At 38.6% G+C, this 16,841-nt stretch overlaps 1 protein-coding gene across 3 annotated transcripts in view; it reads left to right on the top strand.

The window, feature by feature from the left end:
• The window catches only part of KDM4C (lysine demethylase 4C), a 452,171-nt gene that overhangs the window by 268,892 nt on the left and 166,438 nt on the right, over positions 1–16,841 (top strand). For all 3 annotated transcript variants that reach the window (XM_014586260.2, XM_027770291.1, XM_006144466.3), the window contains 2 exons: positions 10,039–10,094; positions 15,745–15,853. In XM_014586260.2, coding sequence (XP_014441746.1) covers positions 10,039–10,094; positions 15,745–15,853 — 165 coding nt within the window. The remainder of the gene's footprint in view (positions 1–10,038; positions 10,095–15,744; positions 15,854–16,841) is intronic.

Genomic DNA, 16,841 nt, shown 5'->3' with positions numbered 1-16,841 from the left:
TGATACTACTCAGACTCATCCTCTTACTACCTCTTTCCTGCTGGACTATGACGGTAACCTGCTAACTTCCCTCTTCTACCCACATGCCTCCTACAGTCTGCTGCTGGGGTGGCCATTTAAAATGTATGTCAGCCCACGTCTTTGCTCTGCTCAAGCCTTACAGTGGCTTCCTATCTTGCTTTATTTCATGGCCTGTAAAGCCTTATCCAGTATTTTCCCTCTTTCTTTCTGACCACCTTTCCTGATGGAAAAGGCCAGAGTATGCCTGTGTCACCTTTCTCTAGGCAGCTCTGTGGCCTGATCCCTGCTAACATTTACGCCATCTGCTCTTTTAGTTTCTCTGCCACCCTCTCCCTTAGCCTTTCAGATATAAGTTCACTGAGGGCAGGAACTTGGTCATTCACTGATGTTGCTCAAGAGGTATGGAAACAATGCGTGCTTTCACTTATAAGGCAGATGGATGTGGTGAGAGAACTCACCCAGTCGTATAAAATCCACGAGGCTGCGAAATTTCCATTCACAGGCACTCAATTTCCCAGTCACTCAGGGCCCATGCCAGCCTCCATCCTGATGTGAGACCCATCCTCTCCTCAGTTCTGATAGATGTGTCATGGATCCAGAGCAGACAGATATGTGGTCCTTCCCTGTTTTGTTTATTAGCACCAGTTTTCTGCTAATGTGATTAATCCCTCTTTGCTTTCCCCTCGCAGACAACCCTGCTTTATGGTTTTGCATTTCTGTTATGAACATCTCAGATAAATGAGAGTGTGTTTTTTTTGGGGGTTGCGGGGTAGGGTGTACTTCAGTCTTGTAATTTTTCTACAGAATGGGAAATTGGCTTTAGTGGCACTTATGGATATGTCAGCTAAAATGAGAGCTTCTCATGAGCCAGCTTGAGAATGTTGGTATTGGCATTTCTTTAACTGATGTTTCACAGAATAGCCACTGGAACGTGATTTCCCTTACTACAAAGAATGAGCAGTGCGATCACTGTGTTCTAACAGCGCCCTCCTCGCCACTGTTGTTAATGTGTTGTCAGCACTTTGATTACAAACATTTTTTCTCATGGTTTAATAACTCAGCCATAAAGAAATCATTCCATGTTGTAAATTGGTGTGCTAGCTCTTCATCTCAGTGCTAATTTTTTATGAAACCAAATTTTAAGCATATTTGGCATCATTGAAAAGGGATTCTTGTCATTGCTGTTAGGTGAGGGAAAGGGACCTATGCCCAAAATACAATGTTCAGCAAATGATCTGATTTTATTATATTTTTTCATTGAGGTTTGAGCTGCCCTGAAGAAAAAAATAGATACAACAAAATGGCGTTTTTAAAATGCTACATTTGGGAGACAGAAATAACAGCTGCCTTATAGGGTAATCACGTTGTAACAGACATTTTAGTATATTTTTTTGTTTTGTTTTAGGGAACATTGGTTACTAGCAATATGTCTAAATCTTTATAATAGTGAGTCATTTTATACTGGGTGTTATTGTTTCTAGCAAAGGCATGCTCATTAAACATAAGATAAAACAAGGCTGGCAATGAGCACAGGCTGTTTAATTTTATTTATTTATTTTGTTCTGCAGTGCTGAACAGTTTTTGGTATCTTCATAGGTTAGACTGAAAAGAAGTTTCATTGCACTGAAAGGTTGGAGATCATATGTGCCTGTTTGAATTTTTCATTTAAGTAAAAAGTAAATAGGAAAAAAGTAGGGTAAATATAGTTTCTTTAAATTACACATATTTAATGTAAATGATTAAATTTCTTCAGGTATATATCTGTGGATTTTGTTTATATTTGTTAAAATATTTTTAGTAATATCCCATATTCCCATTACTCTTAAATTCTCATTATTTTTAAATAGAAAAAATATTCTGATACTTTTTGTCAGTTGACCTTGCAGATATTTTCTATGCCTAATCTAGTGTTATGACTTGCTGCTTTTAGGGGAATGCAAATGGTACTGCAACTTATATAACATACCTTAACTGTTCTGTTAATATTCTTTTAAATTCCTAGTATCTCAGTGTTTATGGATTTACCAAGGTTTTTATATCCTTCTTTTCTTTCCTTCCTTCCTCCGTTCCTACAGGGCATGTGTCCTTGCCAGAGAGAGGTGGGGTGAGAGAACGTGAGAAAGCTCTCTTTTGGCGGGGACACATCACTATCCCTTCCTCTCCAGTCTTCTCTCAGGAGGATTTTGGCTATGCACGTACACACGCCTGGCATGTTTTTCGAGCTGCAGAGTCCAGGAATCAACCATGTAGGATCCAGCTGGCTTATGCACACACCACCTGGCTGGACCTTTATTACCATTTTACATTTAAAGCTTTAATTTGTTCTTATTATAAACATTCAGACATTGGAAAATAAATTTAAGCTACTGATAGAATTCTAGTCTTCTAAGATATAACTTTTCTCCATTATAAAGGAACGATTGTCATTGTCGTACTTTTCCATAGATGTAAACATTATAGATCACAAGAAGTAGGATTGCTGACTCATAATTTATGTGCAATAAAATATCTTCATTTTATTATGGTAGAGGATGTATGTGCTCACCAGAGTAAGAGAGAAAGGGAGGAGAGATCACCCCTTCACAGGGGTGTGGTCATGTTGTAATCTCTCCTCCATTGCTCCATCTTACTGAGATTCTGGGTGCACACACACACACACACACACACACACACACACGTATTCAGCATGTTTTTCTTTCTTTTTTCTTTTTAAAGTTTTTGCCTTGGGGCATATGCACTCACCAGAGAGAGACAGAGAGAGATGGTGAGGGGGAAAGTGAGAAGTTACTCCCACAGAGGATGGCCATGCCACAATCCATTCTCCATTCTTCCCCTGGAATTTTGGGTACACACGCACATGCACCCAGTGTGATTTTCAAGCTGCCGTGTTCGGATTTGAACCATAGCCAGCCAGAAGCCCAGTGTTGTAATCACTATTTCACCTCCTGGCCCTCAACATCATTTTTAAGCTACCAAATCTGGGATTAGAACCTCTCAGTTGGCCACTTGAGAGATGACTCCCTTAATGACTAGGCTAGACCTCTCTTCAAATTTTGATTGAAAAATTCTTCTGTAAAGGCATCATAATAGCCCATATACTCGATATTTTCTGATTTAAACAAATGGGAGTGCTATCTCTTTTTTGGAGTTGAGTTAGCAACTGTTGGAATACTATAAGCTCCCTGACTGCTTTAGAGCATAGCGGCCTAGCTTTAGGGCTCCTGGTGATCTTTCTACTTTTTGCAGTTGAAGGGAAATATTAATTATAAGTCCATATTCTTTGTTCCCTAATAAAGAACTACATTGAGACCATCCACTGGGAATGTTACATTTAAGTTACCTAGGACCACAATTAATCGTTTACATATTTAACCATGTTTCCCCGTGTTTTTTTGTGTATGTGTAAGGAAGTACTTTCCATATATTAACTCACTAAGGAAATGATTTTTTGCCTTTGCACATTACGTATATGAGGTGCAGGGGTTAAATAATGGTCTGAGGTTATACCCCTAGTGAAAGGCTGGGCCATGACATGGACTCAGCCGTCTGCTCTGTGGTACGCACTGTGGTACTGCTTGGCTCTCCACTTTCACTGTTCTCCCTCTCATTTAGCCTGACGTTAGATCGCACAGAATAACTAAAATGCTGCTTTTGTTTGAAATGCTATCATTATTCGGAAGGATAAAGTGAGGATAAATTTAATGATATCATACTAATGAGAAGTTTTATTAGCTAGATTAATAAAACAAATGGGAACACAAGTTAGTATATGCTGTTTGGTAACACAATTTTTTATGATATGAGTTCTTTTGAGGGGAATCTGTTTTAAGGAATTATTGGTTATTTATGGAAATGAGGAAGTAGGGACTTAACCCTTTCTTTTTCTTTTTAAGAGGTTTTTGTCATAGGGCGTGTGTGCTCACTGGAGAGAGGGCGAGAGGGGGAGAGGGAGAGGGAGGGAGGGAGGGGGAGAGAGAGAGAGAGACAGAGAGAGAGAGAGAAACAGACACTGTGAGAGGGAAAGTGAGGAATCGCTCGCCAAGGGGCTGGCCACACAAGGGACCTTTCTCCTCCTGGGCTCTTGGGCATGCACACACACACCTGGTGTGATTTTCAAGCCACCATGTCCTGGATTCAAACTGCGCTCTCTACTAGGTGGGAGTCCAGCAAAGTAACCGCTGCACCATCTGCTGCTTCCAAGGGACTTACCCTACATCATTATCTTTGTGATATGGTTAGGTACATGCTGATCTTTTCTCAGTTGCATGCTTCACAGGTCAGGGACCGTTTCTTTTTTATTTTGGCACTCTACTTTGATAGCTTATGTTTTGTTTTATACCTAGAGGCAAAAGGTACTATAGAAAAAGTGCATGGATATTTGAATTAGGCAGATCTGAGTTTGAATCCCAATTGCTCCCTTTCCTGGTTGGATGAAGGGTGGGAAAAGGGTAACCCCTCAGCCAAATCTTGTTCTCTTCCTGCGTTTTGTAAGGAACAGGTTGTTGGAGTACAACACCTGTTTGGTTATCCATTATCCTACAACAGCAAAATTGAGTAGTTGCCACAACTGTGTAGTTGTTTAACAGCTAAATTAGCCATTTTCCAAAAAAAAAAAAAAAAAAAAGTCTAATAATAGCTGGATTGGATAACCCTAGGCAAGTTATCTTTCTGAATCTTAGTTTCCTCATCTATGAAGTGAAATATTAATTACTTAATATATTTTGGTTAAGGGAGGAAAGGAAAATATATGATAATATCGGCATGATACCTGGAGCACAGCCTTTAATATGTGTTTTCTGTTCTAATTTTTATTATGTGTGCAATTAAATAAACCAGTGTACTGAAAGACACTTTCCTTCCTTCTCACTAAATTCTCTCACTTTCAGAGTTAAAAATGAATGATGCAGGGACCAACATGTGACATAGTGGTTGGGGTGCCAGACACCCACATAGCCAACTGTGGTTCACATCCCAGCCCCAGTGGTTTGAGAATCACACTGGGCACATGTGCATGCATGCCAAAATTCTGGGAGGAGAATGGAAGAGAAAGGATTGTGGTCTGGCCAACCCAACTGGGGGGAGATTTCTCACTTTCCCTCTCTGTCATTGTCTAATCTAATATTATCTTTTAATATTTAATAATATTATATCTATTATCTTTTATCTTTGAACATATTCATTTAGTGAAACTACAAGTAAATGAACGAGCAAGTTGGCATCTTGACATTTTTACCATGTCAACTAATTTTGCCCTATGAAAGACAATAAGTTAAACAAATGATATGATTTTTTTCTCTTTCTCTTTTTCTTTTCTTTTCTTTTTCTTTTTCTTTCTTTCTTTTTTTTTTTTTAAAGAGATTTTTGCTATATGGTGCATGCACTTGCCAGAAATACAGAGACAGAAAGCAAGAAATCACTCCCCAGGAGGGATGGCTATGCCGCAATCCCTTCTCCTCCATACTTCTCTCGAGATCTTGGACACACACATACATGCACCTGGTGTGAGTTTAAGCCACCGGGCCAGGACTCAAACCATGATCGACTATATGGGAGTCTAGTGAAGTAACCATTATGCCATCTGCTGGTCCCCAATTGATGTAATTTAATATGAGTATTTTTTTCCCATTGTTTTTTCAAAATTGAGATAATTAAACAGAAAACATGATATAAATAACATACTGAGGTTATCAGAGAAGTCATGATGTATTTTTTTTTGCTATGGTTTTCTCTGCAAAAATGTGTCATAGTTTTTTCAACAAACCAATATATGTGGGGGCCAGAAAGTGGTGTGTTATTTGAGGTACTGGACTTCTATGTAGCCAACCATGGTTTGGATCCTGGACCCAGTGACTTGAAACTCACACCAGTCACGTGTGCATGCATGCCCAAAATCCCAAGAAGAGAATGAAGGAAAAGGGATTGCAGTGTGGCCATTTCCTCGGACGTGATTTCTTGCTTTCTGTCTCTGGCAATGTATGCACCCTATTGGAAAAATCTCTAAAACACAAACAAACAAAACTTATGTGTATACCTCACCGTAAGTATTTTTGTTATTTGCCAAGAAATTTCTGCAGTTAATCCTGGCAAAAATAATTATTCAAGTAATTATTTCTTTTTTCCTTTTTCTTTTCTTTTTTTTGGAAGAGATATTTGCTATAGGGTGCATGTGCTTGCCAGAACAACAAAGAGAAATAGAGAGACAGCCAGAAATCACCCCCTCTGGGGCGGATGGGCATTCCGCAGTCGCTTTTCCTCCATTCTCCTCTCGGGATCTTGGGCACGCATGCACATGCACCAGACTTTAGTTTCAAGCTGCTAGGTCTGGGACTCAAACTACTGTCGACCATGTGGGAGTCCAGCAATATAATTATTACGCCATCTCCTGGTCCCAAATCATTGTTTCTTAACTCCATGCAAAGTTAGTAAAGCCTTTAGCATCATTTCCTTAGAGAGCCCCTGTTTGAAAAGGCATTACAACTTTTTAATCCCTCAGTGATTTTCAAGATGTTTATTCTTTTCTGTTTTGCCATGTTTTACTTATTTCACAAATTCATATTGAAGGTTTATTCTCTATTGGGTATTCTAATAGAAAACATAGAATTAACCTGAGAGATACTCTCTCTTCACTCACTGAGCTTACAGGTTAGTGAGGACAGCGAGGGAATTTAATAAATAGCTGCAAAGGGGAGTCTCAGTAACAGATGCTATTGGGAATGTATGAGAGAGAAGTAACTGAGTCAGGGGATCCTTGCCTGAGGAAGTAATATGTGAAGTGAGATATCAAGAATGTGTTCAGGGTAATGTGCAACGGAGCAGGCTTATTCTGAGGTTTAGGACAGAAGGAACCTATTGGGAAGTCCTTGGGATAGCTAAGCGAGTGAGGGTGGACAAAACAAGAGCTGATGAATCTGGCCCTTCCAGGCGACATTAAATGCTGACAAGCATTAAAAGCTTACTTTTGTGAGGTTTGGAATGGCTGTGGCCTTGTGTTGCGGTGTTTAGGTCTGGTGAAGGATTCCAGAGATATCAGCTAAGGTGACAGCAGTGATGATGATGAGAACAAGGTGGTTTTGGAGGTAGGATTGACAAAATTCAATTGATTACACCTAGGATGAGAGGAACACTCTATCTTCCTGCCTGAGCTCTACTGGTTGCTTGGTGCCACTCATGGAGGGCAACAACGGGAGTACAGACTTGGGTGGAAGATATCAGCTCAGCTTTGCTCATGTGATTGAGATGCTGGTGGAGTTGTCACCTCCACAGACATATGTGTGAAGCATTGGGCTTCAGAGAGAGAATAGAACGAGGGTAGTGGATTTAGATGCTCAGTTAGCGTGTATTGATAGAGCAATTATATGTCTCATTACAGAAATTTCTGGGTTTGAAGATAGTAAAAGAGAAGCCTGTTGAAGCTGAAGGTCTAGATATGGAGGAGGACAAAGAAGGATCAGGAAGAATCAACAGTGTTGAATGTTGCTGAGAGGTCAGGTGCACCAAAGGCTTGGAATTGCCCCTTAGATTCTGTAACATGTAGGACACTGATGACCCTAGAAAGAACAAGTTTCATATTGTGGTGGATGGGAGTCCTTCTCACCTCCATTTAAAATCTTGAGTCTCTATGTTCTATTTTTCATTAATTAATTATTATTTTTTGAGTTTGCTACAAGACACATGTGTTCACCAGAGAGATACAAAAAGAGAGGGAAAGTGAGAAAGCAGCTTCCAGGTCTAGGACTCAAACTATGGTCAGCCATTTGGGATTCCAGTGCCTTAATTACCATGCCACCTGCTGGGCTCCCCATATTTTATTTTAGAAGACTTTGTATTTCGATTATCTTAATGCTTTAGAACATGTGTGCCTTTCCAGGATCATAACCAGGTGCATGTAAGCAGCTGTGTTGCTGCTTTACTGTATTTAACTCTCCTAATGTGTCCCTTAGGCTTCTTCTCTCTGTAAGTTTCATTAATCTGGCATCTAATTCTCTTAGTGTCTGAGCACCTCTTGGTCCCAGTGAATACCCACATCTTTGTATACACATTGAAAACAAACAGCATTTTGTTGTAATTTTGTTCACTTTCTCTCTTGAAAGTGTGTTAAATTACTATAAAAAGACTTAAAATGGAGAAGTTTTTACAAAATGAATGACCAAATTTCTGTTTTTCAACATCTGGATTTTTTTCTTTGTGTGTGCACATGCACACTTTAACAAAACCAGTTATTCCAGAGGTCTCTGGAATTTGTTTTTGTGGTGCTGAGTAGTTATCTCTGTGAGCTAATTTATAATGTACTCAAATAAATATACACAGTGTAAGTTTTACTGCTCTGAACTCAGTAGTCATCTAGGAAGTTTCATACATAGATTTTAACAGATACATGATACCCTAGAACATTTCTGGTTGTATATAGTTTCTTTTTTTTTTAAACTAATTTAAGTTATATAATAGATGAATTCCTCCCAGTTTTTTCTATATTGTTCTCAGAAAAAAGAAAGCGATAAAGTTTGACATACCATTATTAATAGTAGATCAGTTACAGGGATTCCTTATAAAGCTAGGCAAAGCTGTCAAACTTAGGGCACATCATCTTATTAGACATGATAAGGAGATTTTATTTACACAGCTTGGAGGGAAAAACCTTTGAATACCTTGTAACTATTTAAAAAATATATTACTGTAGAAAATTGGGGGATAAGCTTGGAGTCAGATATTAAAACACTACTTAGGTATTTACTAAAAGTTTCTAGTTCACTAGTAGGTAATATGCTACTGTCTAGTCCTGCTTTTCCTAGATTTTTTCATGGGAGAAATTGTGAAGAAATAGTGAGAAATAACTGATACTGTCTATGTGTACCAATGAGAGTTAACCTCAGCGTAGAGTAGTATATACTTTCTTCAGGTACACAAAAGGAAAGCATTTGTGGGGCCAGCAGGTGGTATGGAGGTTAAGGTAGCTGGATCCCACATGGCCAACTGCGTGGTTTGAGTCCCAGCCGTGATGGCTTGAAAAACCATGCCAGGTATGTGTGCGTATGTGTTCAAACTCCTGAGAGGAGAATGGGGGAGAAGGTATTGTGGTGTTTCTGCCTTTTCTGAGGATTTCTCGCTCTGGCTCTGGCTCTTGCACATACACGTGCCCTATGGAAAACTAATAATATTAAAAATAATAATACAAAATTTTTAAAAGGAAAACATTTCTTGGCACTGTTTTCTTGTTCTGGACAGGTGACCAGAACAATTTTTCCAACACCATTTACCCTCAAAGGCTCATATAATACTTTGGTGAAAAGACTGTCTTAAAACTCGCTTCTTCCTTATCTTTCCATCAGAAATAAGCCTGCCAATGTCTCTTCTTCAGCCATCCTGTGTTCACGAGTAGATATGCAGAGTACGAGGGAATGTAGTTGTTACCAGTTCTTTCTGCTGTAGAATTCTGGCCCATAGCTCTCCAGGCTCCCAGGTTCTCCATGTTAGAGCTCTCCACAAGCCGTGGACATTGAAAATGATACCAGGACCATGGTGGCTTTTTCTGGGAGACAAATACCCAGAACATTTAGGGGTATCACTTACCTTCTCTCTTTTCTTTTTCTTTTCTCTTCTTTTTTTTGGGAGAGGTTTTTGCTATAGGGCGTGTGCGCTCGCCAGACAGACAGAGACATATAGCCCGAAAGCGAGAAATCACCCCCCAGAGGGGATCGTCACGCCGCAATCCCTTCTCCACTCTCCTCTCGGGATCTTGGGCACGCACGCACACGCACCCAGCGTGAGTTCTAAGCCAACGGGTCCAGGATGCGAACCGTGGTCGACGACGTGGGAGTCCAGCGACATAGCCATTACGCTAACTGCTGGTTCCCTTCTTTTCTCTTCTTGAACTTCATAGAAATAGTCTTTTATGTGATTCCTGGTGGTTTTAATTTTATTGTATAATGAAACATTATAACTTCTGGGACTATTTTGATGAATGGTAAAAACTCTGGTTATGTAAATTGATAATTGTGTGATATTTTCTTTTCCCTCTAGGAATGCTGTCTCTGCAATTTGAGAGGGGGTGCTCTTAAACAAACTAAGAACAATAAGTAAGTAATGCATTAATTGTTTCTAATTCATTATGTTTCTTTCTCCTTTCCGGACTATCCTGATGAGTTTGCTTTGTCTCTCCCTGTATACATTCTTCCAAAGTCTTTGCAGTCCAGGTTTGAGGTTAGAATTCTGTGCTTGAGAGACCACTACCGGCAGCACTCTGACCTCTGCCGGGGAAGGGTGTTTCAGTTCTATGTCTAACACCAGGAGAATTGCCAGCGGCAGTTTGTTGTTGTTGTTATTTATTTATTTATTTGTTTATTTTTAATACCAACAGATTTTTTTAAATGAAGGTGGCTTTCCTGGTCTAGGTGTCATTATGTTCATGTTTACTATGATGAATACTTAGTCTAATAAAGATAGGTTGCGGTGTTTAGGTCTGGTGAAGGATTCCAGAGATATCAGCTAAGGTGACAGCAGTGATGATGATGAGAACAAGGTGGTTTTGGAGGTAGGATTGACAAAATTCAATTGATTACACCTAGGATGAGAGGAACACTCTATCTTCCTGCCTGAGCTCTACTGGTTGCTTGGTGCCACTCATGGAGGGCAACAACGGGAGTACAGACTTGGGTGGAAGATATCAGCTCAGCTTTGCTCATGTGATTGAGATGCTGGTGGAGTTGTCACCTCCACAGACATATGTGTGAAGCATTGGGCTTCAGAGAGAGAATAGAACGAGGGTAGTGGATTTAGATGCTCAGTTAGCGTGTATTGATAGAGCAATTATATGTCTCATTACAGAAATTTCTGGGTTTGAAGATAGTAAAAGAGAAGCCTGTTGAAGCTGAAGGTCTAGATATGGAGGAGGACAAAGAAGGATCAGGAAGAATCAACAGTGTTGAATGTTGCTGAGAGGTCAGGTGCACCAAAGGCTTGGAATTGCCCCTTAGATTCTGTAACATGTAGGACACTGATGACCCTAGAAAGAACAAGTTTCATATTGTGGTGGATGGGAGTCCTTCTCACCTCCATTTAAAATCTTGAGTCTCTATGTTCTATTTTTCATTAATTAATTATTATTTTTTGAGTTTGCTACAAGACACATGTGTTCACCAGAGAGATACAAAAAGAGAGGGAAAGTGAGAAAGCAGCTTCCAGGTCTAGGACTCAAACTATGGTCAGCCATTTGGGAGTCCAGTGCCTTAATTACCATGCCACCTGCTGGGCTCCCCATATTTTATTTTAGAAGACTTTGTATTTCGATTATCTTAATGCTTTAGAACATGTGTGCCTTTCCAGGATCATAACCAGGTGCATGTAAGCAGCTGTGTTGCTGCTTTACTGTATTTAACTCTCCTAATGTGTCCCTTAGGCTTCTTCTCTCTGTAAGTTTCATTAATCTGGCATCTAATTCTCTTAGTGTCTGAGCACCTCTTGGTCCCAGTTCTGCTCTGCTGTGCTCCCAGTGAATACCCACATCTTTGTATACACATTGAAAACAAACAGCATTTTGTTGTAATTTTGTTCACTTTCTCTCTTGAAAGTGTGTTAAATTACTATAAAAAGACTTAAAATGGAGAAGTTTTTACAAAATGAATGACCAAATTTCTGTTTTTCAACATCTGGATTTTTTTCTTTGTGTGTGCACATGCACACTTTAACAAAACCAGTTATTCCAGAGGTCTCTGGAATTTGTTTTTGTGGTGCTGAGTAGTTATCTCTGTGAGCTAATTTATAATGTACTCAAATAAATATACACAGTGTAAGTTTTACTGCTCTGAACTCAGTAGTCATCTAGGAAGTTTCATACATAGATTTTAACAGATACATGATACCCTAGAACATTTCTGGTTGTATATAGTTTCTTTTTTTTTTAAACTAATTTAAGTTATATAATAGATGAATTCCTCCCAGTTTTTTCTATATTGTTCTCAGAAAAAAGAAAGCGATAAAGTTTGACATACCATTATTAATAGTAGATCAGTTACAGGGATTCCTTATAAAGCTAGGCAAAGCTGTCAAACTTAGGGCACATCATCTTATTAGACATGATAAGGAGATTTTATTTACACAGCTTGGAGGGAAAAACCTTTGAATACCTTGTAACTATTTAAAAAATACATTAATGTAGAAAATTGGGGAATAAGCTTGGAGTCAGATATTAAAACACTACTTAGGTATTTACTAAAAGTTTCTAGTTCACTAGTAGGTAATATGCTACTGTCTAGTCCTGCTTTTCCTAGATTTTTTCATGGGAGAAATTGTGAAGAAATAGTGAGAAATAACTGATACTGTCTATGTGTACCAATGAGAGTTAACCTCAGCGTAGAGTAGTATATACTTTCTTCAGGTACACAAGAGGAAAGCATTTATGGGGCCAGCAGGTGGTATGGAGGTTAAGGTAGCTGGATCCCACATGGCCAACTGCGTGGTTTGAGTCCCAGCCGTGATGGCTTGAAAAACCATGCCAGGTATGTGTGCGTATGTGTTCAAACTCCTGAGAGGAGAATGGGGGAGAAGGTATTGTGGTGTTTCTGCCTTTTCTGAGGATTTCTCGCTCTGGCTCTGGCTCTTGCACATACACGTGCCCTATGGAAAACTAATAATATTAAAAATAATAATACAAAATTTTTAAAAGGAAAACATTTCTTGGCACTGTTTTCTTGTTCTGGACAGGTGACCAGAACAATTTTTCCAACACCATTTACCCTCAAAGGCTCATATAATACTTTGATGAAAAGATTGTCTTAAAACTCGCTTCTTCCTTATCTTTCCATCAGAAATAAGCCTGCCAATGTCTCTTCTTCAGCCATCCTGTGTTCACGAGTAGATATGCAGAGTACGAGGGAATGTAGTTGTTACCAGTTCTTTCTGCTGTAGAATTCTGGCCCATAGCTCTCCAGGCTCCCAGGTTCTCCATGTTAGAGCTCTCCACAAGCCGTGGACATTGAAAATGATACCAGGACCATGGTGGCTTTTTCTGGGAGACAAATACCCAGAACATTTAGGGGTATCACTTACCTTCTCTCTTTTCTTTTTCTTTTCTCTTCTTTTTTTTGGGAGAGGTTTTTGCTATAGGGCGTGTGCGCTCGCCAGACAGACAGAGACATATAGCCCGAAAGCGAGAAATCACCCCCCAGAGGGGATCGTCACGCCGCAATCCCTTCTCCACTCTCCTCTCGGGATCTTGGGCACGCACGCACACGCACCCAGCGTGAGTTCTAAGCCAACGGGTCCAGGATGCGAACCGTGGTCGACGACGTGGGAGTCCAGCGACATAGCCATTACGCTAACTGCTGGTTCCCTTCTTTTCTCTTCTTGAACTTCATAGAAATAGTCTTTTATGTGATTCCTGGTGGTTTTAATTTTATTGTATAATGAAACATTATAACTTCTGGGACTATTTTGATGAATGGTAAAAACTCTGGTTATGTAAATTGATAATTGTGTGATATTTTCTTTTCCCTCTAGGAATGCTGTCTCTGCAATTTGAGAGGGGGTGCTCTTAAACAAACTAAGAACAATAAGTAAGTAATGCATTAATTGTTTCTAATTCATTATGTTTCTTTCTCCTTTCCGGACTATCCTGATGAGTTTGCTTTGTCTCTCCCTGTATACATTCTTCCAAAGTCTTTGCAGTCCAGGTTTGAGGTTAGAATTCTGTGCTTGAGAGACCACTACCGGCAGCACTCTGACCTCTGCCGGGGAAGGGTGTTTCAGTTCTATGTCTAACACCAGGAGAATTGCCAGCGGCAGTTTGTTGTTGTTGTTATTTATTTATTTATTTGTTTATTTTTAATACCAACAGATTTTTTTAAATGAAGGTGGCTTTCCTGGTCTAGGTGTCATTATGTTCATGTTTACTATGATGAATACTTAGTCTAATAAAGATAGCGTGCCTGAAAATAGTGACTTGGTTATTTTCAGATAAATTAGTCACAGCATTAAAACAAAACCATTTACTTTTAGTGTTTGCAAATTAACAAGAATGTATGTGTACTAAATTAGAAAAGATGGGGAAAAAAACCTTGATATTAAGATTTAAAGAGGACAGGTGGGGATGTAAAGAGTGTCTTGAAAGCAGAGTTGTAAGTGAATATAAAAGGGTGGTAATTTGGTTTTTATGGCTATTTTGCATTAATTTTATTTTTATTTTCATCACCAGGTTTTACTGTTTAAAATGGGGCCAAAGCATATTACAGAGTCCACTGAAATAGAGACATGTACAAATGGTTTAGGCAGAGGTTCAAGCTGGCACTGGAGAGCTTGCAGCCAACATATATTTTGTTTGAATCATGCACATTTTATAAATTTGATCTAAAGTTTAAAAATTGAGTAGATTTTATATAAAAATCGAGATTTTCACCTTTCCTTGAGAAATGATTGTATATCTCGATAAAGCAGTAATAAGTGGGATGAGACCCCGTTCTTGGTTGGGCAGATCCTTCCCAGGTCATGATAGCTTCCCAGTCTACATGACTGTATTTGCTTACATTCTGCCTGGCCCCCTGGGCACTAGGGCTGGGACTCTTGGTATAGGGTAATGGAATCGGCATAGTCATGTTCATAAGCACATGTTTCTGACTGTTTATAAGTAAGAATACAGGCATTTATCATTCCTACATTCATAAAGTTTACTCTAAGAAACTAGCTTTTACTTAATTTTGGATCATCTTTCCCAATCCTAGTGAACATGATTGGCACTATGCTAAAGTCTTTACTAGTTCCTGGATATTACATAGGCCATACAGACTGTGAAATGATTTAGATGACTCCTGTAGAAAAAAAAGGTGATAAGAAGTTGTCGTCCTACCTTGGGCTAAAATAAAAAGAAATAGTTTTTCTCATAGGACGATAATATTTATTTAGATATGGAAGAATGCCCCGGGGGCATTCTTCCTGTGGTCTTGAAAGACAGGATGAGTCTGATGTTATTTGAGTGAAATAAATATGCTTTGGCTTAAAAACAGGTTGATAGATTTGGTAATTCTTTCTAGATCTCTTCAAATCTCTTGAATCTTTATTTTCGGATATAACACTTAGGAGACACTTAATAGTGTTAGTGAGGAAGTTGTCATTACTTCTGAAGGAATTCAGAATGTGAAAGGAAATACTAGGCTTTAAAAAGGAAACCGGAGAAAAGGTATATGTCATTTCTCTGTGTCTAGTTTCCTTCTATTATAGTAGGATTGCAGTGAGAAACAATTTTATTAAGGAATTAATCAGTTTTAATTCTTTTAGAAAACTTTTGCTACTTGAACTAGTTTATTTCATGATATTTATGTTATATGAAAAGATTATATGCTAAATCCAGATTATATGTTTTATTAATTGAACTAATCTTTCGACAAATTGATTAGTCTCGGTACGCTAAGCATGCACCTACTTTGACATCAAATGAAATAGGAAACTGCATGTCGGCATTTGACAGATCGAGTTTAGAAAAACATATGTACATTAATAGGATTGAGTCCTTGTTCCTTACCTGGGTCTTTATTCAGTTTGGGCAGGTGTTGTACTGGGTCTATTCAGGTATCGGCTAAAAAGTTTAAAATTCAGAACCTGTTTGAGATGAATTTAGGATTTTGACTTTCTTCCTCATCTATGTTTCTCATCTGTGAGAACTATGATCACCAGGTTGAAGTACGAAGGTGTGTGAGTTTAGGGATCTTTTGTTTATGTTTAATGTCTCCTTTCCTGTAGGTGGGCCCATGTCATGTGTGCCGTCGCGGTCCCAGAAGTTCGATTCACTAATGTCCCAGAAAGGACAGAAATAGATGTAGGCAAAATACCTTTACAGAGGTTAAAATTGGTGAGTGCCAATGCTTCTTTTTTACCTCATAAATTAGTGTTAATTTCTAGTTCTGAATTTTTTTTTTAGTGATACACACATTCCTATGATATATTTTCTCCCAGTTTCATTGTATTATTCTACACTTACTTTCCTTTAGCCTAAATTTATTTCTTAAAGAATCTTTGCTTGTTTAAATGTAAATGGACTTATAACTTCCCTCAAATTCTGACTGAAATGAAGAAGACGATAAATACATTTCTTGGATTAATGTGAACTTTCAAACTATGGTATATCTTGTGAGATTTCTCAGGAATGAACTTGAGCCTTCCAATTCTATTTAAATTGTTTAGTTGTTTTTTTTTTTTTTTTGTCTCTTCTCTTTGGCTGATCTTGACTTACCAAGATGTATCTAATCTAATTTCCTCATCTCTTCACCAAGAAAAGACTTACAAAGAAATACTGAAGCATTCATTATTACCGAGGGATTTTTCTCACTCGTGATTTAGGTACAAGTCACTTAATATGCCAATACACTGGCTGATTAACTTCTGACTTATTCAGAAACTTTCATAATAATTGTCTCACTGTTTTTCCTGTAAAGAGTATTTTTTTTTTATTGAAAAGAAAGGCCTTTTATGTGTTTAAAACTGAAGCAATTTTGTAGTTCTGTTCAGCTGTGAGCAGCTAGATCATTAGGTTAGGCCTTTATAATGCCTATGAGAACTTTTCTTAAAGTTAAACTGCATGACCCTAACATAGTGGAACATGTCTTACAGTAGATGTACTACTCTAGAGTTTTCTTCACGCCTTTTTATCTTAAGATCTTCCCACTGGACATTTTGGCCACAGTTACTATTGCTTTCTCTTCCTGACCATTGACTTGTTTTCATACAACTCTTGACCAAGGTGGAACTGGGTTTCCTGTCTTTGATTCTGTTTCTTAGGAACTCAGAATTTAGTCTACTGTCTCTTGGTCTCAGAGAAGTGACAGTGAATGCCATGTTTC

This window comes from Tupaia chinensis, unplaced genomic scaffold, assembly GCF_000334495.1.
Source record: "Tupaia chinensis unplaced genomic scaffold, TupChi_1.0 Scaffold000121_1, whole genome shotgun sequence".
In the NCBI taxonomy this organism is placed as follows: domain Eukaryota; kingdom Metazoa; phylum Chordata; class Mammalia; order Scandentia; family Tupaiidae; genus Tupaia; species Tupaia belangeri.
This window is presented reverse-complemented; position numbering and strand designations above follow the sequence as displayed.